Source organism: Microcaecilia unicolor, chromosome 12 (assembly GCF_901765095.1).
Source record: "Microcaecilia unicolor chromosome 12, aMicUni1.1, whole genome shotgun sequence".
NCBI classification, from domain to species: Eukaryota; Metazoa; Chordata; class Amphibia; order Gymnophiona; family Siphonopidae; genus Microcaecilia; species Microcaecilia unicolor.
Window position 1 is genome coordinate 9,508,355 of NC_044042.1, and position 21,377 is coordinate 9,529,731.

Genomic DNA, 21,377 nt, shown 5'->3' on the forward strand with positions numbered 1-21,377 from the left:
CTCACCCTGTATTTGTTCATACTGGAATCGGCTAACACCGATTACGGTACTATGTAAGCCACATTGAGCCTGCAAAAAGGTGGGAAAATGTGTGATACAAACAAATAATAATAATAATGACATTCCACAGAACGTGTTAGGGTAAAGCCTAGACCAACCTGTTGGCCAGGGATGTCAGCTTTATGATTCAGATGGGCAATGTTGTGCCTGGCACCGTGAAACTCAGCTGTGCCTTTATCTTTTGTTCTTCAGAGCTGCTGAAAGGGAAGCGGACCATTGTCACTGGTGCCAGTACTGGAATTGGTGAGCAGATGGCATATCACCTGGCACAGATGGGTTCCCATGTTCTGATAACAGCACGGACAGAAGAGAAGCTTAAGAAGGTGTGTGGGAAGTTGGGGAGCAATCTTTTCCCCAGTTCCCAAAGGAGCCCTTTTTGTGGTCTTTTGGTTGAATTCTATGTGTGAATCAATACACAGTCCAGTGGCCGACTGACCATTCGGGCAACCGGGCAGTGCCTGAGGGCCCAGAGGCTCTAGGGAGCCCAGAAGCTCTACCTGGTTGGCCACTGCCACACACTACAGCCCCCATGGGGCCCCGGTGTTCTAATGGCCGCTGCTCTCCCTGATAGCACCATTGCGTTTACAAAATGGCTGCCAAGACTCCTGTGGTAGTCTCGTGAGTGGCGAGATTAAGGTGGCAAGTCTCAGTAGCCATTTTGTAAACACGGCACCATGCCGGGCAGTGTAGAGGCAGCGGGTGGGCAGGAAAGACAGGATTTATTTCCTGCCCCCGAAGAAGCCATAGCTGCTAGACCACCAGGGCCCTTCAAGGTGGGGGTGACAGCAGCAACACGGTGGGTGCGAGGCAGCATGGCGGGGGGGGGGGGGGGGGGGGAGGCAGCATCGTACTGGGAGACCCAGAGTAGTCTCAGTGCCTGGGGGCTCAGAGTACTCTCAGTTCACCCCTGACACAGTCATAATCAAGGGGGTGATATTTAAATTAATGTCTATATTCAGTGCCACTCCATGTGTAAACAAATTAAATTCTAATCCTAGTAAGAACCATTTTGGATGCACAATCATCACATTTTTTCAAACATGTATAGAAGATGAAGATGGACCTTCAGAAACAGTTGAAAAGTCAAACATACGCCATTTCTGAAGGTCCATCTTCATCTTTTATACATGTATGAAAAAAATGTGATGATTGTGCATTCAAAATGGTTCTTACTGGGATTAGAGTTTATTTCCATTACATATTCCCTGCAATGCTACAAATAGAGCCCTATTGATTAGAGTCCGAAGGCAGGTTTTAGAAAAGACGTAAAAAATGGAACTCAGACATCCAGGTTGGGACATGTCAATTTTCGTCAGTAATTTAGAAACGGATCTGTTGACAGGGAGTCTTTTCTAAGTTACATGCAGGAATGGCCACCCATGTGCTGGCTACACAGAGCAACAGCACTCATGTTGTCAACATCGAAAAGATCAACGGGGTGAACATGGGTCTGCCATTTTAGAAACATACATGTCTATGTTTCCCCAAGCTGTAACAGAGCCCAATATCCTTTGCCAGTACTGCTTCAAGGTAGGGGGGGGGAGGGGAGACAAAAAACACTAGTGGATTAAGGGGAGGCGACCTCCCTAATCCTTTCAGTAGAGCTCTGTGCAACATGAGCACCTTTGAAAACCTAGAAATCCTAGGGAGTGCATGTAAATCCCAACATTGAGGATTTACATGCACAATGGGACAGAACAAAGGTCCATCAGTTTCCAACAGTAGCCAATCCAGGTTACAAGAACCTGGCAGAAACCCAAAGAGTAGCAAGATTCTAGAATTCTAAAGAATAAGAAGATTCCATGCAGAATTTCAAAGTGTAGCAACATTCCATGTAGAACCCCAAAGAGTAGCAAGATTCCATTCAGAATCCCAAGTACATAAGTATTGCCACACTGGGACAGACCAAAGGTCCATCAAGTCCAGCATCCTGTTTCCAACAGTAGCCAATCCAGGTTACAAGAACCTGGCAAGATCCCAGAAAAGCTCAATACATTTTATGCTGCTTATCCCAGAAATAAGCAGTGGATTTACCCCAAGTCAATTGAATAATGGTCTATGGACTTTTTTTTAGGAAGCCATCCAAACCTGTTTTAACCGCCTTTACCATATTATCTGGCAACGAATTCCAGAGCTTAATTATACATTGAGTGAAGAAAGATTTTCTCCAATTCATTTTAAGTTTACTACTTTGTAGCTTCATCGCATGCCCCCTAGTCCTAGTATTTTTGGAAAGAGTAAACAGATGCTTCACATCTACCCATTCCACTCCTCTCATTATTTTATAGACCTGTATCATATCTCTCCTCAGCCGTCTTTTCTCCAAGCTGAAGAGCCCTAGCCGCTTTAGCCTTTCCTCATGGGGAAGTCGTCCCATCCCCTTTATCATTTTCGTCGCCCTTCTATGTACCTTTTCAAATTCCACTATCCAGCTTATTTTCGAAAGAGAAGGACGCCCATCTTTCGACACAAATCGGGAGATGGGCATCCTTCTCCCGCGGGCGCCCAAATCGGTATAATCGAAAGCCAATTTTGGGCGCCCCCAACTGCAGTCCATCGCGGGGATGAACAAAGTTCACGGGGGCGTGTCAGAGGCGTAGCAAAGGCGCGACTGGGGCGTGTTTATCGGCCGAGGAGAGATGGGCGTCCTCGGCTGATAATGGAAAAAAGAAGGGCGTCCCTGGTGAGAATTTGGTCCGCTTTATTTGGTCCCTTTTTTTTTTAGGTCCAAATCACAAAAAAAAAGTGCCCAAACTGACCAGATGACCACCGGAGGGAATTGGGGATGACCTCCCCTGACTCCCCCAGTGGTCACTAACCCCTCCCACCCTAAAAAAAATAATTTTAAAAACTTTTTTTGCCAGCCTCTATGCCACCCTCAAATGTCATACTCCGGTCCATCGCAGCAGTATGCAGGTCCCTGGAGTAGTTTTAGTGGGTGCAGTACACCTCAGGCAGGCGGACCCAGGCCCATCCCCCCCCCCACCTGTTACACTTGTGGAAAATGGGAGCCCTTCAAAACCCACTAGAAACCCACTGTACCCACATGTGGGTGCCCCCTTCACCCCTTAGGGCTATGGTAGTGGTGTATAGTTGTTGGGAACGGGTTTTTTTGGGGGGGTTGGGTGGCTGAGCACCAAAGGTAAGGGAGCTATGTATCTGGGAGCAATTTGTGAAGTCCACTGCAGTGCCCCCTAGGGTGCCCAGTTGGTGTCCTGGCATGTGCACTACGAATCCTGGCCCCTCCCACGACCAAATGCCTTGGAGTTGTTTGTATTTGAGATGAGCACCCTCGGTTTCCATTATTGGCAAAAACCGAGGGTGCCCATCTCTACAGCCGGCGATCTCAGAATTTGGGCGCCCCCAACCGTATTATCGAAATGAAAGATGGATGCCCATCTCGTTTCAAAAATACGGTCAGCCCTGCCCCTTCGCAGCGCTGTCCTCGGAGATGGGCGCCCTTAGAGATGGGCGTCCCCGATCGAAAATGCCCCTCTATATCTTTTTTCAGATGCAGTGACCAGAATTGAACACAATATTCGAGGTGCGGTTGCATTCCCTTTCTGAAATGGAGAATGCACATATATTCTAGTCCCACCCACAACATGTCCAGATCACACCCCCTTACAATATGCACATATTCACAATTTGGCTGTGTATATCTTGGCTGTCATTATATTTATCTCTATTAAAAGGCTCATAAATAATACTGCTCATTCATAACAGTTTACATATAGCACAACCATAAAAATTTTAACACAAAACAACAAAATTAAATGTATACACTATAAAAACCAACTGCATAATTTCAGGATAAAAATACCAATAATCCACTAATCTACTACACTGTATATCTTCATCTTTCTCTTTCTGAAATTGGGATTTAAATGTGTGTGTAATATATACATCTAAATGCTGCTTTATCTTATCCAAATCATGAATAAGGTCTTTCTAAAATAACCATCAGACTCAGGTCACTTAGCTGACTCTGCTGTATGGATAATTTTGACATTTCACCAGTTCTCTGCTGTATGGATATTATTCCAGATGTGAACCCTTGAGCCCAGGCCGAGGCCTAGTATAGGACTTTGAACAAGGCCTAGGGTAGACCAAACAGGCCCTACGCACCACCCCAGCCACCAAGCCCCGCACACTCACAACAGCCAACAGGCACCACCAGAAAGTGGGAGATAGAGCATTCAGGCGGGCCTCATGGCTGATCGGAAACCCACTCACGCAGGGACTAAGCAAGCGGACCTCACGGCCGACCGGGAACCAAGTCACACTCTGGGAAGGGAAAAAGAACAACAAGGGTTCCACATGGAACTAGGCCACAAGCAGCGCACACAGTGCAGAGTAGAGTCACAAAGGAAAGGGTATGCAAGGCTGTGTCACAGGCGAACAAGAATACAGGAAGCCCTAGAAAGAAACACTCTAGGTTTATATAACACAACACTCAAGGAAAAAGGAAACCAACTATAGGAATACGCTCTAGGCTGAACCATTCAGCACACAAGGGAACTAGGCTGTACCTACAGCAAACAACGATACAAGGAGCCCCCACAAGGGAACACAGTAGGCTGATTATACAGGGAGAACTACCTAAAGAATATGTACACCAAGCTGGCCCCACAACCCCCAAGGGAAAAAGGGAACTGCTAAAGGGGAAAAAACAGGGCAGAGCTACTCAGCAGACAAAGATAAAGGGGAGAGGAAGCAAACAGAGGAAGCTGCCTTGACACACACCGACCAGAAAAGGAACGCTGCTCCCCTTACACAGGATACAGCTACAGCAAACAAAGAGAACTAAAACAAACAAACAAGAGCAAAATACAAGGACAGGGGGAGGCAGAACCACAGGGAGCAGAGCAGAAGCTCAGCACAACAAAGGGAACACCGAGGAAGAGACAGTTAAACAAACAAACTGAAATGACTCAAGGCACAAGCTTACCCCAGGCAGCCCTACATTAGAGCAGGTGAAAGCAAACCAGTTGTGCGGAGTGAGGCAATCAGGCTCATGCTGGGAATACCCAGCACACACAAACACAAAATAAGCAAGCACGAGGAGAAAGGCTAAACTCCAATGTGAACACAAGCGCCCAAGCGCAGGCTGGCTTCAGCAAAGCAATCAGAGCAATCAACGCCAAAGCAATGATTGCAGGGGAAAGGCAGGCTTAAATGGATTAGGCTTCTGACGTCTGCTGGCTCAGCCCCTGACAAGCCAATCAGGAGTGATTCCCAAACATTCCCATGCCTATACAGCAGAATTATAACAATGGATAATTTTGACATTTCACCTATCCTCTGCCTCTTCACTGGCGGTGAAGTTAAATTCAAGACATAGTGCTGAAATGTAGACACCAGAATGGTGTGCTCTAAGCATGAATTCTATAATGGAAGTGCCACATGGAACTGCTGTAAAAAAAATACTAGCGTAATCTGGGTTTTTCTGCCTAACTTTAGGTGTGAGCGTTTATGCCAGCCAAGGGCCGGTCTAAATGCTGGCATCTAAGTACTGGGCAGTTATGCACACAAATGACAGTATTCTATAACACTGCGCATAATTGCTTGACATGCCTCTGAACTGCCTATGCCCCTCCCAGGTCCACACACACACTTTGGCGTTGCATGCCATAGAAATGAGGTGCAATGTTATATTAAAGGGATGTGGTAATGTGAACGAGGCTGGGCCTTGAGCCATACAGTGCCACACAGCGGTTGCAGGTGAAAGGAAATACAGGCCCCAATATTCAGACTGTGAGAGATAGCCAGGCTCTCCCGCGATCCGTGTTGAATCCAGATATTCAATGCCAGGTGACCAGCATTGAATATCTGGAGGGGGTGGGGGTTGGGGTGTGTTTTGGCTGGTTTGAAGATAACTGGTTATCTTTAAATCGGCCACAGATATACCAAGGTTTGACGCGGTCAAATATGGCCACCAAATCCTGTTTAAAAATTGGTGGATAGCCAGTTATATCGCGTGATATAAACCTGTTATCCGCCAGCTGCTAACCGCAGATATTCAGCGGAGAATAGCCAGATATCACCTGCTGAATATCGGCAGATGGCCAGTGAAGTGCTTTTTAACTGGTCGGCATCCGTTTTGAGTGGTTAAGTAGCGTTAAATATCAGGCGGACAGTTTATCATAAGTATGAGGTAGGGGTCCTGATCTATTCATAGGTAGGGAGAAGAAAATAAAAACAAAAATATTGTTTAAATGTAAAGGGAAAGGGACTTGATATCCTGCCTTTCAACTACATTCTAAGCAGTTTACATAGTATATACAGTTACTTATTTGTACCTGGGGCAATAGAGGTTTGTGCAGCGCTGCGTACGCCTTGTAGCGCTATAGAAATGCTAAATAGTAGTAGTAGTAGGTTTAAGTGAGTTGCCCAGATTCACAAGGAGCTGTAGTGGGAATTGAACGCAGTTCCCCAGGATCAAACCACTAACCACTAGGCTCCTCCTCCACTAGCAACATTCCATATAGAATCTCCAATAGTAGCAACATTCCATGTAGAATCTCAGATAGTAACATTTCATGTAGAATCTGAAATAGTAACAACAGAATCTCAAATAGTAGCAACATTCCACGTAGAATCTCAGATAGTAACATTTCATGTAGAATCTGAAATAGTAACAACAGAATCTCAAATAGTAGCAACATTCCATGTAGAATCTCAAATAGTAACATTTCATGTAGAATCTGAAATAGTAGCAACAGAATCTCCAATAGTAGCAACATTTCATGTAGAATCTCAGATAGGGAAGGGAAATGGGACTTGATATACTGCCTTTCTGTGGTTTTTGCAAATACATTCAAAGCGGTTTACATAGTAGATAAGATACTAATTTGTACCTGGAGAGCCCTGCAGAGTACGGCAAAGATCAGCCGAGAGGAGCGCGTCTGTGTGGGCCGCGCACGCCTGAGTCAGAAGACAGCACTAAAGCTGGCGGGGGTTAGGGTGGAAGGGGTCCGGTGGTGGTGGCAGGTGGGTGTTACGTCTGTGGCCGTGACCACCCTCAGACTTACCCTGTTTCTGGGAGTCAGTGGCTGTGCTGGCTTCTGCTTGTCTCTGTGTCTGTCTCTGTCTTAGTTTCTCTCTGGCTCTGTGTGCTGATTGCCCTACTGAACCTCACCTGTGTGGGCTATGCCTTTTCCAAGATGGCTGCCGCCAACTCCTCTATGCCAGTATCCAAGATGGCTCTCGCTGGGCTGACTTTTCTGTGTGTTAAGCCTCTGTTTGGATGCAAGGTGATTGCTGCAGCTGTGCCTCTGGTGTGGAAGGGCTTTATTAATCACTTAGAGACTACAGCCCTGGCCTTTGCATTTCATTTAGGGCCCTGGTATATAGAGTGCTCTGTACACTGTTTCAGTGTTTGCTCTGTGTGAGTTTCTATGTTTGACTAGATAGCTTAGGCACCGTGTGGCTTGTTAGCCTGTGTATAGCTTTGCTAGTGCTCTGTGTTTGTTTAGACTAGCCAGCTTAGGCACCATGTGGCTTGTTAGCCTGTGTATAGCTTTGCTAGTGCTCTGTGTTTGTTAGACTAGCCAGCTTAGGCACCGTGTGGCTTGTTAGCCTGTGTATAGCTTTGCTAGTGCTCTGTGTTTGTTTAGACTAGCCAGCTTAGGCACCGTGTGGCTTGTTAGCCTGTGTATAGCTTTGCTAGTGCTCTGTGTTTGTTTCCAGTGCATGACTTGTTAGCTTGGGCACAGCTTTGTTGTTAGCTGGTGTATAGCTTTCAAGTCTCCTGAGTGTGCTCTGTGTATGTTTCTTGTGTATGACTGGTTTGCCTGGGTATAGCGTTTCTATTAGCCTAGGTACAGTTTACTAGTCATTGTGTTTAAACCTGCCGACTGCCAGAACCCGGACAGTCCCTGCCTGTCGGCCTTGCCTGCGCCTAGGTGCCAGGGGGCACTCCTGGATCTTCATTCCTGCTGTTCCTGCTTGCAAGTTCCAGTTCCGGGTTTTCCTGTAAGTCCTACCGGCTGCCAGAACCTGAGGGCTCAACCCTCGGGGAAAGGTGGTCAAGCGTAGGTGAAGCCTAGGTCCAGTGTGCTCCAGTCCAGCGGGTTTCACTCCTGTATGTTCCAGTCCTGTGGGGCCCTCCAGTGTGTTCCAGTCCAGCAGGCTCCACTCCAGTGCGCACCTGTCTGGTGCGTTCCAGTTCCGTGTATTCCGGTGTAGAACTCCAGTCCGGGGTTCCGGTCCAGTTTTGTCTCATCTCTACCTTGGAGGTGATCTTGCCTGCCACTGCCGCTCCACGGTAGTGGCCTATGGGCTCACAAACCCAGTGCTCCCAGGGAAGAAGTATGCCAAGGTCCTCGAGCACACGACAGTGGGACTGCGCCGCCGGGCCCCCTTGGAGGCCCGGGCCCCGGGAATTTTGTCCCCCCTGTCCCCCCCCCCCTCTCGGCGGCCCTGGGTGGGACTTTGTGTTTTAAGGTGGCTCTGACACGGTTAGGGGATGCTATGAAGGAAGAAGGGATCTACAGACTCTCTCACAAGGGGCATAAGTCAATTACATGTGTAACTACAAATTATTGTCAGTTAGTGCTTGTTAACCCATTAGAGCCCAATGTTCCCATAATAAGCCATATGGGAACAAATTGATGGGAACATTGGGCACTAATGGGTTAAGGCTCATTATTGAAACTTATCTTCAAATAAGTGCCAATTTAGAAACTAATTAGCAAATTAGGTTATGAGTGTAACTGACCCTATTCTAAAACCATGTGCACCATCTCACGCCTAACTTTGGGTGCCATGCATAGAATTTGGGGGTATAAGGATGGCATTGAAACAGTGAGATCCATAGTTAGCTTCACATTATCCATATAAAGAGCAAATCTATAATCTGGGTCCCCACATTTTCTTATATAAATGTTTAGAATATTAGCATGAATGCATGTAATGCTACCAGATCACCTACAGTAGGTGCTATTCTGCAAATACCTGCTTCATTTAAATAGTATGTTTGCAGTGAGCCACCATGGGGCAGAGCACGGGTGGGACATAGATATGTCTCCCACTTACTCAGATACATGGGCATAGCTAGTCACCCTATTTTGGTTGGATTTGAGCTCTAAGTGGGTGGGCACAAAAGCCTTACCCCCCCCCCCCCCAATCTGGCATCTCTCATTCCACTCCACCCCAGATGACCAATCATCTCTCAATTCCACCCCTCCCCCCCCCCCGGCCACATTCCTCCTACCCTACCATTTCAAACCTTTAGTTCTTCACTGGCAGTGAGCAGTGACTCATACCCGCTGCTCGTGCCAGTCCAGAGCCTTCCCTCTGATCTGTCCTGCCTATGCAAAAACAGAAAGCTGCATCAGAGGGTGGACTTTGGGCTGTGTGAGTAGTCGATATGCGTCAATGTTTCCTGACAGCGAAGCGCTGAAAGGTTGAAAAGGTACGGAAGGAGGAAGGGGTGGAGTTGGAAGTCACTGGAATACCTGCGGGGGAAGGGAGAGAGAAACTCCAGGAGTCTTCAGCTGGCAGAGCTTGGAGATCCCTGCCAGACACATCAGAGACCTGTCACGGTTGGGTGAGCCTGTGCCCATCCAGGCCCACCCATGGCTACGTCACTGCTTAGATAACTCACATTTTGGCACACTACGGCTGCTGTAACTGGGGATACCTAAATATTAGGGGCATCAATATCGGAGTACAGTAGAATTCTAAAATGGAACTTGGGTGCCCAGGTTACATTATAGGTTATGCTGCTATGGCCCACCCCATCCAGTTACAGCATTGCCCCCATAGTGTCTGAAAATTGATGAATATCAGAGTTGCATGTTTACAGTTGGCTGGTAAATGTATTACTGAAAATTGACTCCAATAATTCTGCTAGGTCAGACTCATCCATCCCTGGTTGCTCCCCGTTTTGTGTTGTGTTCTAGTCAGATCTATGAGGAATCCACACACCCTCTCTCTCATGTCGTTGATCCAAGATCACTCATAAATTACTTTCTATGCTTGCATCAACGCTGGTGGATTTTTTGCAACATAAACACAAACAAATGTCAAATGAAGCGAAACTCACTCTTTCCTGGGTAAATGCTAAACTCGATTTTTCTTCTTCAGGTCGTGGCAAAGTGTTTAGAGCTGGGAGCTCCCTCCGCTCACTATATCGCTGGAAGCATGGATGACATGGTCTTTGCTGAGAGCGTGGTAAAGAAGGCTGAAAATCTATTTGGTACACTGTGTTTACGGTTATAAAATATACTATCATACCAGCAATTTATTTATATTAATTTGATAATTTGATCTAACACCAAAACTTGATGTATTTAGTCAGTAAAACTACCTAACATAAAATCCATTCCACAACCACTGATATTGTGATGCCACTGAGCTAACCTCATCAGTGGCATCACAATGCCTCATTCTACCAATACCTAAGAACATCAGTGATGTCACAATGCCTCATTCCACCAATGCCTAAGAACTAACCTCATCAGTGATGTCACAATACCTCATTCCTCCAATGCCTAACCTCATCAGTGGCATCACAATGCCTCATTCTACCAATACCTAAGAACATCAGTGATGTCACAATGCCTCATTCCACCAATACCTAAGAACATCAGTGATGTCACAATGCCTCATTCCACCAATGCTTGAGCCAGCCTCATGATGTCACAATGGCTTGATTGTCCTATACTTTTTATTATATATGGTTTTAAAGACTAGAGAATTTTGGTCAGTCTAATTGTAATCAGCCCCTTCTTCCAGAATGTACCATTTTCTCGGTAACTTGTTCCAATGCTTACCGACTCTCCCACTGTCTGACTCAAGTCTCCCCTGCTGCACTTGAACCCCTCCATTTTTGTCCTATGCTGCCCATCAGAGATGTGGAATACTGATCATTCTCCTGTTATTATCCCCCTCCCCCACTACCACCACCACCCTTCTTTAGCTGTTTGCTTACTCCCCTGACTTACCCGAAATAACTCTGCTTCCTACGTACTGTGCACACAGGTGGTCTGGACATGCTGATCCTCAACCACATTGGAGATTCTTACTACAATTTCTTTAATGGAGACATTAAATCTGTGCGGAAGCTTATGGAGATTAATTTTCTCAGCTATGTGACCATGACGGTAGCGGCTTTGCCCATGTTGAAAGACACCAACGGGAGCATCGTTGTGGTCTCCTCAATTGCAGGCGAGTATATGCGGGCTTTCCACTTCCACCCTGGGAAAATTAATTCCTCCAGTCCCTTCCCAGCCTCCTTCTGGGACTAGGAAGGAAGACCTCACTGCAACAGCCTACATGTGGAGAAGAACGCCATCAGTGTACACAGCCATAGGGAAACTAAATAAGCAGCAAAAATGCAGAAGCAAGACCAGAAATTAATTACTGCCGATTTCTGCTATTGCTGGTGGAGAGGGGTTACTGTAAGGTTGTAAGAAGTAGGGGGTTGGGTTCCACTTGAAATTATTATAATTATTCTTAACTGTCAGCAGGGACCAAAGTCCAAGGAGATTTGCATCTTGGTCCCAAACAAGTAATTGGAAAAGCCTCTCAGTCAGTACAAAACAACACCCTTACAATCAGAGACATAGCCAGACCTCAAATTTTTTTTTTTTTTTTGGGGGGGGTGGTCCTGAGCCCAAAGTGTGGAGGAGGGGACACACATTTTTCTCCGCCTCCCCACCACTCTCTACCCCCGCTGTAACGCCACATATCTGGGCTGGCGGGGATCCCCAAGGGGGCCAGCAGAAGCCTTCCTGCCCTGCTTCCTCCCCATGAAGAGTATTGACTGGGACTATATTATGAGAGAAAGAGACTTTACTAGCGCTGGATGAAAGCCTGTGAAGTAACAGGTGTGCACATGTTAAATCATAGCAATAAAGTCTTTCCTTTTGCTTGCAAACCCTGTGTGTGTTTGACTGTGTTTGTGATGAATCCAAGCCACACCCTCGCTCACGTTACCTCAGCAGGCTACCTTCAAGATGGGTTATTTATTTATGGCATTTGTACCAGAAGCGTAGCCAGGTTGTGACGCTAGGGGGAGCGGAGAGGCGCACGTGTGTACTGAGTAGGCGCATGCATGCACAGCATAAATGCCCCACCTATCCCCCCTTCAGTCCATTCAAAACTCTGCTGCACGTCTTATCTTCCGCCTGAACCGGTACACTCATATCACCCCTCTCCTCAAGTCACTTCACTGGCTTCTGATCAGGTACCGCATACAGTTCAAGCTTCTCCTTCTAACCTACAAATGCACTCGATCTGCAGCCCCTCTCTACCCTCATCTCCCCTTACGCTCCTACCCATAACCTCCGTTCTCAAGACAAATCCCTCAGCACAACACATAAATACACAAGCACATACAGGAACACAGACATACAGAATGTCATGAAGAAAAGACCAGAGAAGACATAACATAGGCAACCGTGACACCCTGCCCAGTCCCTTGGGACTCTGAACCAGAGGCGTAGCCAGGTTTTGATCTCAGGGAGAGCAGACTTTTATAAAATAGGAGCCGGTTGGCAGTGGCGTTCCTTGCCTGGATGGCACCCGGGGCGGAGCGCCGATGCCCCCCCCCCCGGGTGCAGCACCCCCCCACTAAATTACACCTTCCCCCCCTCTGGTGAAATGACCCCCCTCCCCCCGGGTGCACACTGCTGGGGGGGGGCCGCGGCGCGCGACTGGTCCGAGTTCGCTAAACTTCTTTGCTCGTTCGCTGCAGCTCCCTCTACCCCAGAACAGGAAGTAACCTGCACCCGGGGGGGGGGGGGGGGGGTGTCACGGTTGCCTATGTTATGTGTTCTCTGGTCTTTTCTTCATGACATTCTGTATGTCTGTGTTCCTGTATGTGCTTGTGTGTATTTATGTGTTGTGCTGTGCATAGATATTGACTGCACATAAGTTTATACATATCTGTGTGTGGATACATGACAAATAGTGGAAACCAGGAACTCTCGGGCACCTGGAAGAAGACATCAAAAGGAATACTGAGGTATTAAACTATCAGTTTTCAGTTTCAAATATTTAACAAGTAATTGCCTGTATTTTTGCTATAGGGAAAATTGGAGTTCCATTTGTCGTTCCCTACTCTGCAACCAAGTTTGCCCTGGATGGATTTTTCAGTTCCTTAAGGCAGGAATTTATCCTGAAGGATGTCAATGTTTCCATCACACTCTGCATTATCAGCTTTATCAATACAGGTAAGATGAGCAGATGTGACCCTCCCTCTCCACCCCAGAGACACGAGCCCCAGCTTAGCACCATGGAAGCCACTCATGCAAACACTTGATCCATTCTGAATCTAGTAAGGTGGGAGAGGAAAACTCAAGAATATGAGAAATGCCGTGTTAGCTCAGACTAAGGACCCATTGGAGTGGAGGAGTGGAGGAGTGGCCTAGTGGTTAGGGTGGTGGACTTTGGTCCCGGGGAACTGAGTTCGATTCCCACTTCAGCCACAGGCAGCTCCTTGTGACTCTGGGCAAGTCATTTAACCCTCCCTCCATTGCCCCATGTAAGCCGCATTGAGCCTGCCATGAGTGGGAAAGTGCGGGGTACAAATGTAACAAAAATAAAATAGATACTATTGGAGATTCTACATGGAATGTTGCTACTATTGGAGATTCTACATGGAATGTTGCTATTCCACTAGCAACATTCCATGTAGAAGGCTGCGCAGGCTTCTGTTTCTGTTTCGCAGAAGCCTGCGCGGCCACATTGGTGATCTGCAAGGGCCGACTTCTACATGGAATATTGCTAGTGGAATAGCAACATTCCATGTAGAATCTCAAATAGTAGCAACAGTGGAGGAGTGGCCTAGTGGTTAGGGTGCTGGACTTTGGTCCTGAGGAACTGAGTTCGATTCCCACTTCAGGCACAGGCAGCTCCTTGTGACTCTGGGCAAGTCACTTAACCCTCCATTGCCCCATGTAAGCCGCATTGAGCCTGCCATGAGTGGGAAAGCGCAGGGTACAAATGTAACAAAAAAACAAATTGAGCCAATCCAGGTTGCTTAGAACATGCACTGAACTAATCCTAAAGGGGGAGAACCATTGCTGTTCACTCCCAGCTCCTACCAGCAAGACTAGGAGTGGTTCAGAAGAAGTGGCAAATGGCACGAGGTTTGTACCAAAAGGTGAATGAGAACAGACATGAAGATCTGAATGGAGCAGGGGTGAGCACATAGGCGGTTGGTGGCCCAACTGTTTGGGGAGGCTAAAAGGGGCGGGGGTCAGGGATGGGGCTTACATCCATAATTATCTGACAACACAGAAAAAAATAAGTAAAATAGTCACAAGTACTATCTTTTATTAAATTTAGATATTAGATATGTATCATATGTCAAAGAATAAAGTGGCTGCTCAAACTGTATTAACTAATAATGGGAAAACTTTCAAACAAAGTACAAACACTTAACCATATGCTGGACAATTAAAAGGACAGTCATTTGAGCTTTTTAGCTCCGGATTTTGGAATATGAAGCAGAGCAGAAAGTGATTATGAAATGTATTTAACAACAGCTGGGACACGGAGTATGCATGTGTGTGAGCGATTGGAATTGGTTTGGGGAGATCTTTAGGAGTACTGAGGGTACTTTGGGGTTGTATGTTTTGTATTGTTTATGTTCATATATTAAAGAAATTGAAAATTTAAGTAAAGTTGTATTGATTGAACAACAGGGAGTACGTTAGGGTTTGGTTGCTCAAACTATCTGACAGCTTGATGGCTGAACAGTATAGTTGGAAGGAAAGTGCATTTCTATAGAATAGGCAGTCAGAACTTTTGGATGACACAAAAGCACCAGTGCTAAGGTCCAATTTCCAGAGTGCAGAGATACCAAGGGTGTCCCATCCCAAATGTGAAAAGTACCACCCCAATTAGTGAGATTCAAGGGTTAGCAAGTGAAAGTTGAGCTACTACTGAGAATGCTATGAGCTAAATTAAGTCCAAATTCTAATATTAGGCATATTGAAAAGTAATGCAAAACCTTAAAGTCACTCAGGACCTATAAAGCAAATTGACTGTAACATAAGAATAGCCACACTGAGTCAGACCAACAGATTTAAATTTCAGAAAATGACACATTCCACTCACTAAATTAAAAAATGAATAACAAAAAAGTATAATAAGGTGATACCTTTTTACTTAACTAATTTAATACATTTTTTGAAGTTTACTAACCTGAGGAAGGAGGTTTAGACCTCTGAAAGCAAGTCAAAAATGTATTTAGTCCAATAAAAAGCTGTCATGGCTACTTCATTCTACATTAAAAATAATTTTACCTTTGCTATCTGGCATCTAATTTTTCTAATTGTGCAGGCCGCAGTCTCTGGTTACTGCCTTTCTGTCTTTTTAACTCTTTCCATATCTCCTGTTCATTTATCATTTTTTCTCTCTTCGCATGTCTTCTTCACATCTTCTTTTACATCCATCTCCGACACTGATTTTTCTTTTCTGCTTTCTTCCATTTTTCTGCCTCTCTGACCACTCAGACTTATCCATGCTTCATTTTCCCTGTTTTCCATCTTTTTCCCTCACCCAGGGGGTGGGTGGGTGTGTCTCTCAACTCCCCCTCAGCCATATCGGATCTGTTTCTCTCTCTCCCACCCCACCATCCAGGATCTTGTGTGTGTCTCTCTCTCCCTGCCTGCCATAATCTCCTCTCTGTTTCTCTCCCTCCATCTAACTTTCTTCCCCCTCCCTGCCATGCAGCATCTCTTCCCAGGGCCGCCGAGAGGGGGGGACAGGGGGGAACAAAAGTCCCCGGGCTCGGGCCTCCGGAGGGGGCCCGGCGCCACAGCAGTCACGCCCACCCGCCGTCGCTCTCAAACTAACTAACCTTAAACGCCTCCTTCCTTTCCTTTCACTGCCTTCGCGGCAAGCAGCAGCAGGGCAGGCCACTCCTTCCTTCCGTGTCCCGCCCTCGCCTGACGTAACATCCACGAGGGCGGAGCACGGAAGGAAGGAGAGGTCTGCCCTGCTGCTGCTTGCCGCGAAGGTGGTGAAAGGAAAGGAAGGAGGCATTTAAGGTTAGTTCAGGGCCCGGTAGCGGGTGGAGGGGGGGCCCGGCGGCGACGATGACCTCGGGTGGGGTGGGTGGGGGGCCCGGGGGCGGCCTTGTCCCGGGCCCGGCTCTGGCTCTCGGCGGCCCTGTCTCTTCCCCTGCCCCAGGCACCCAGGATCTCCTCTCTCTCTCCCACCTCAACCTACCTCACATACCATACAGATCTCTTCTCTGTCTCTCTCTCTCCCCATACAATGCACCTCTGTCTCTCTCCCACCTTCCAGCATTGCTCCTCCCTCTCTCTCTTCACTCTACACCTCAGCTTCTCTTCTTCCACTGCCTGTTTTTCTTTTCACTATCCAGCTTTGCTCCTGTCTCTTCCCCCCCCCACCCAATATCCAGCTTTTTGCTCCTCTTGTTTCTTCTCTCCCCCTAATATCCAGCTTTGCCCATCTGCCTCTTCTCCCACAAAACATCTCGCCAAAACATGTCTGCCCCCCACCCCCCCAAATATCCAACATTGTGCCTCTGCCTCTTCTCTCCCCCATCATCCTCTCTGTTTCCTCCCATTTCCTGCCTGGAGCATTATCTTCTCTCTCTTTTTTCTTCCCCCTAGCCGCAAAAAGAAAAAAGAAGCTGGAACTTCCCTTCCACGCTGTCTTGCTGCCAAACCTGCTGCCTCTCTGATTCAGTGGCCATCGGTAAACAAACACTGTGCACGGAGCCATTGAGCTCTGCACGGCAGTGCTGACAGCTCTTCCAGTTCCCACCCTGTATGATGCAACATCCTTTCGGGCAGGAAGCAGCAATCTGTCAGCGACGTGCAGAGCTCTATGGCCCCGCACACAGTCTGTTTATTGATGGCCACTGAATCGGGGAGCAGAGAGTCTCAGGCAGAAAGGCAGCGGGGAGGGGAAGCTCCCGTTAATACCTTATGCTGCCGCCAGATTGGGAAGCGCTCCAAAAGAGGTTGCATTTGGGCTGGGGAGGCTTAGCCTCCCCAAGCCTCTTGTATGGAGCGCCTATGGGTGAGCAACCCGCAGCCTGCCATTGAATTTTATGCTAGTCACAATATGAAGCGGAATGGAGATATACTTCACAAGCAGCGTTCTATATATCACCAATAATGAACAATCCAAGCTTGTATATAAATAATTCTAAACATTTTTTTCAAAGATTTAAAGAACCTCAGCATGGAATAAGCAGCATAAAATGTATTGATCTTTTTTGGGATCTTGCCAGGTATTTGTGACCTGGGAGGGGAGATCAAAATCACGCCAAGGGTCAGGAGCTAACTAGAAACCCTTAGCAGATCCCGGCTGAATATACGCTGGGACCTGCGTAAGTTTTGACAGCTTCCATATCAAGAATTAGTCTCTGATTTTCAATGCCGGTGCCTGGACATGGCCTGGCCTTGATTATCTGGAGCTAATTCGGCCGAGAGACCCAGCAGGGCCTGGGGCAAGACCGAACCACTGCACCCCCAACCCCACTTGGGCCACTCGTGACATTTTCAATGCTGACGAAAACGGTCTCTACTGACGAGCGATTCCTGATGGAACACTTGCATTCAAACAAGCCGAAACTACAGGAGGTAAAACGTCGAAGGACCGACTGACGATCCCCCTTTGCTGCAATATGGATGGGAGTGAGAAGTTGGAACCACTCGTCATTGGAAAGAGCAAACAGCCCCGTTGCTTCAAGAAAGTTAAGCGACTTCCTGTGTCATACGAGGCTAACGCAAATTCATGCGATGACTGGGGAAATTTGGAAGCAGTGGCTAAAGAAGTTAGACACTAGAATGCGGGCACAAAAGCGTCAGATTTTGCTACTTTGTGATAATTGTGCTGCACACAGTGATGATGTCAGGCTGTCTAACGTCACCGAGGACATGTCTCCAGTTACTGCCCGGAAGGGAAAGGATAGTTGGTGATTCAATCATTAGACATATAGATAGCTGGGTGGCTGGTAGACGGGAAGATCGCCTGGTGACTTGTCCGCCTGGTGCGAAGGTGGCGGACCTCACGCGTCACCTAGACGGGATTTTAGTGCTGGGGAGGAGCCGGCTGTCTTGATACATGCAAGACGCAGAAAACAGGTGTGAGGATGTTATAATGCCGTTGTATCGCTCCATGTCCCAGCATGGCGATGCTTATGTACTTTCTGCCACCAAACACTACCTCTCTGATCCAACCTATGGATCAGGGCATAATAGCCAATTTCAAACAACATTATCGGGCTCTTGTGCTACGTCATCTGATGAGCGTTATGGATGACCAGACTGGCATGGATAAACGTGCTGTTGAACTGGCTCGTAATCTATCACTGCTGGATTCTCTATATATGCAGAAAGGAGCCTGGAATCATGTCACAGGCAACCACTGTGAACTGCTACAAGCGAGCAAGCTTTGTTAAGGATGTGGAGAGGGACGAAACAGATGCAGCTGTTGCAAACACGTCAGATGAACAGGCTATTAACATCCCAGCCGGTGTTACTGAAGAAGAGTTTCATCACTACATAGCTGTTGATTACGATCTACAAACAGCTAACGACAGCACTGATGTCCAGATATGCGCCTACACGCAGGCAACGGCTGATGATGAAACAGATGATGAAATGAGCAGCGAGGCACATGCTGACGAAATTCAACAACCTCCTCCTGTCCTGGTCTATCTGGAGGCCACTGGATGTCAGTGCTATGACAGTTTTTACCGTCTGGCAGACGTAGTCTATGGAACTCACAGACACAAGAGTGTACAGAGGACTATGTCTGATTACTTCAAGTAAGCCTAACGTCAGTTAACGGAGACTGTATAATGTCAGTTAACGGAGACTGTATACTGTATGTATAATAAACAGTACTGTACATATGTTTATCAGATGTCAAGCTTCTTTGGGTCACAACGGTTTAAGTGCACGCTCCGGTTAACTGCATGTATTTCTTTGGTCCCAGACCCTTGCACTTAAGCGGATTGCACTGTACCTGTATATAATATTTAAACTACTTTGATTGCATCCACAGAAAATCAGTACATCAAATTTCCTTTCCTTTTCACAGAAAAGGCTTTGAAAGCTGTTGGCGACGTGCTCAGCTATCCAGCGGCACCCAAGGAGGAGTGTGCTCTAGAGATCATCAAAGGAGGGGTCCTCCGCCAGTGGGAGATGTACTACAAGTATGAGCACACTAGAATCCCGCTCTTGTTTCGCGACTGGGCTCCACAGCTCCTGTCCTCCTTCATGAGAAGTGGTCTAAATGTGGAAAACCTCAAAGGATCAAATCATAGCTTGTATTAATAAATGAAATTAAGATAAGAAATTCACTAATATGGGAATCCCAGATACAGGGATATATTATGCAGATACTATGGGGTATGTTTACTAAGGTGCGTTAGCGTTTCTAATGCGCCTTTCAACTTAAACACTAACGCAACTATACATTTCTATGGGGACGTTAGCGTTTAAGATGCGTAAACCGTTTACGTGCGTTAAAACCACTAACACGCCCATAGCAAACACAGGAGTATGTTAGGCACTTATTTTGTACCCGGGGCAATGGAGGGTTAAGTGACTCGCCCAGAGTCACAAGGAGATGCATTGGGAATTGAACTGGGTTCCCCTGGTTCTCAAGCCACTGCACTAACCATTAGGCTTCTGTAGACCAAACATATGGGCTTCAACAGTTGCCCAACCACCAGAAATCTAACAGAAGCTGACTTGTAGAACAAATTAAAAATCTAAACCATGCCGTTCTTACATCTATGATGTCTTGAACTCTCAGTTTGCAAATGTCACCCATGCTCTCTCCGGAAAAAATCATAGTCAACACCACAGCTTCAAATCCTTAGTCAGTAAGTCCTGCACCAGGGTGGAAGATAGAATTTAGCTAAGGAGTAGTGAAGGGGGGGGGGGGGGGGGGAGGGGATGCCAATCAAAAGACAAAGGATCTGGAGTCTTGAACTTTACTCCACATACCTTGCAAATGATGCCTGAGATGGGGTAGTGCAGGGAGGAGGGACATGAAGTGTAGCAGTTACCTCTGTGGCATCTGAATCTTGCAGTTTCCAATCAGTCTTTGAGGCCAACCTGCCCCCTGAGGACGTGCAGTGTTAGCAGCTACAGGGCAGAGGCCCCTGCAAAAATACAACGCTGAACAGGGCCGTGCCTAGGGTCTCCCAGATGACCACCGGAGAGATCGGGGATGACCTTCCCTTACTCCCCCAGTAGTTACTAACCCCCTCCCACCCTCAAAAAAAACTTTAAAAATATTTTTGCCAGCCTCTATGCCCCCCCCCCCCCCCCCGTGTGGCACAAGATGCAAAGGAAATAGGAGCTGAAAGATGGAGTGCATCTTTGTGGGATTGCTGAACAAATAGAGGGTTTACAACCACTTAGCTTTTCGTGCTTTCATGTTCACGAAATTAGTAATTAAATCTTTGACATCTAACTGGGCTCATATATCATTCTCAATAGCAATCATGGCAAGGCTTACAAGCCTTTCTTGCAAAATACTTGATCGCAAATAATCCTATATAATAATTCTCACCTCCAACAGGATGTGCCTGGGACCGTGCCTCCCTCGGAGGTGGTCTGCTAGGCAGGCACGCACTGATGTCAGTGACGTCAGTGACAGCTGATACCAAGGCAAGGGGAGGAGTACTCCTCCCCCTGTGTTACAGCCCACTGCACCCCCCTTCCACGACCCAGTCGACCTCCCTTCTCGGCGAAAACCGTCTCCCGCCGACGTCCAGTACCTGTGCTGACGGGGGACCCCAACCCCCGTCAGCCGAAGTCCTGTGCTGGCCTTCACGCTGTTGCTTCTTCAATGATCTTCGGTTCAAGTTCCTCTGCGTGAGTCTGATGTCAGATGCACGCAGAGCAACTTGGACACAAAATCATTGAAGAAGCAACGCCTCGAAGGCCAGCACAGGACTTCAGCTGACGGGGGTTAGGGTCCCCCGTCAGCACAGGTACTGGACGGCGGCGGGGGATGGTTGTTGCCGAGAAGGAGGGGGGGTCGACTGGGTCGCGGAAAGAGTGGGGGTGAAAACGGAGGGACGGCAGAGTCTGGAACAGCGAGGGAGGGAGGGTGGGGGATGGCCTTGCTAGTGCCCGTTTCCTTCCCTTTTGAAACGGGCATTTTTTACTAGTTTTTTTTAATGATTTTTAACCGTGAAAATGATCGCTCACCACTTGCCACATTGACAGGAATTGTCAGCAATATTCTTAGAAACAAATTGCTAACATTGCAAAATAAGATAGCAGATGTAAATTCTCAAAGTGGACATATTCCAAACACTAAACTGAAAATAAAATGATTTTTCTTTACCTTTG

The 21,377-nt window shown here is 47.2% G+C and overlaps 1 protein-coding gene across 1 annotated transcript in view; it reads left to right on the forward strand.

The window, feature by feature from the left end:
* Positions 1-19,962, forward strand: part of LOC115481513 (corticosteroid 11-beta-dehydrogenase isozyme 1-like) — a 34,277-nt gene extending 14,315 nt beyond the window's left edge. The window contains exons 2-6 of the mRNA XM_030220708.1: positions 253-383; positions 10,153-10,264; positions 11,050-11,235; positions 13,101-13,244; positions 19,105-19,962. Coding sequence (XP_030076568.1) covers positions 253-383; positions 10,153-10,264; positions 11,050-11,235; positions 13,101-13,244; positions 19,105-19,340 — 809 coding nt within the window. The 3' untranslated portion in view covers positions 19,341-19,962. The remainder of the gene's footprint in view (positions 1-252; positions 384-10,152; positions 10,265-11,049; positions 11,236-13,100; positions 13,245-19,104) is intronic.
* Positions 19,963-21,377: the final 1,415 nt, after the last annotated feature.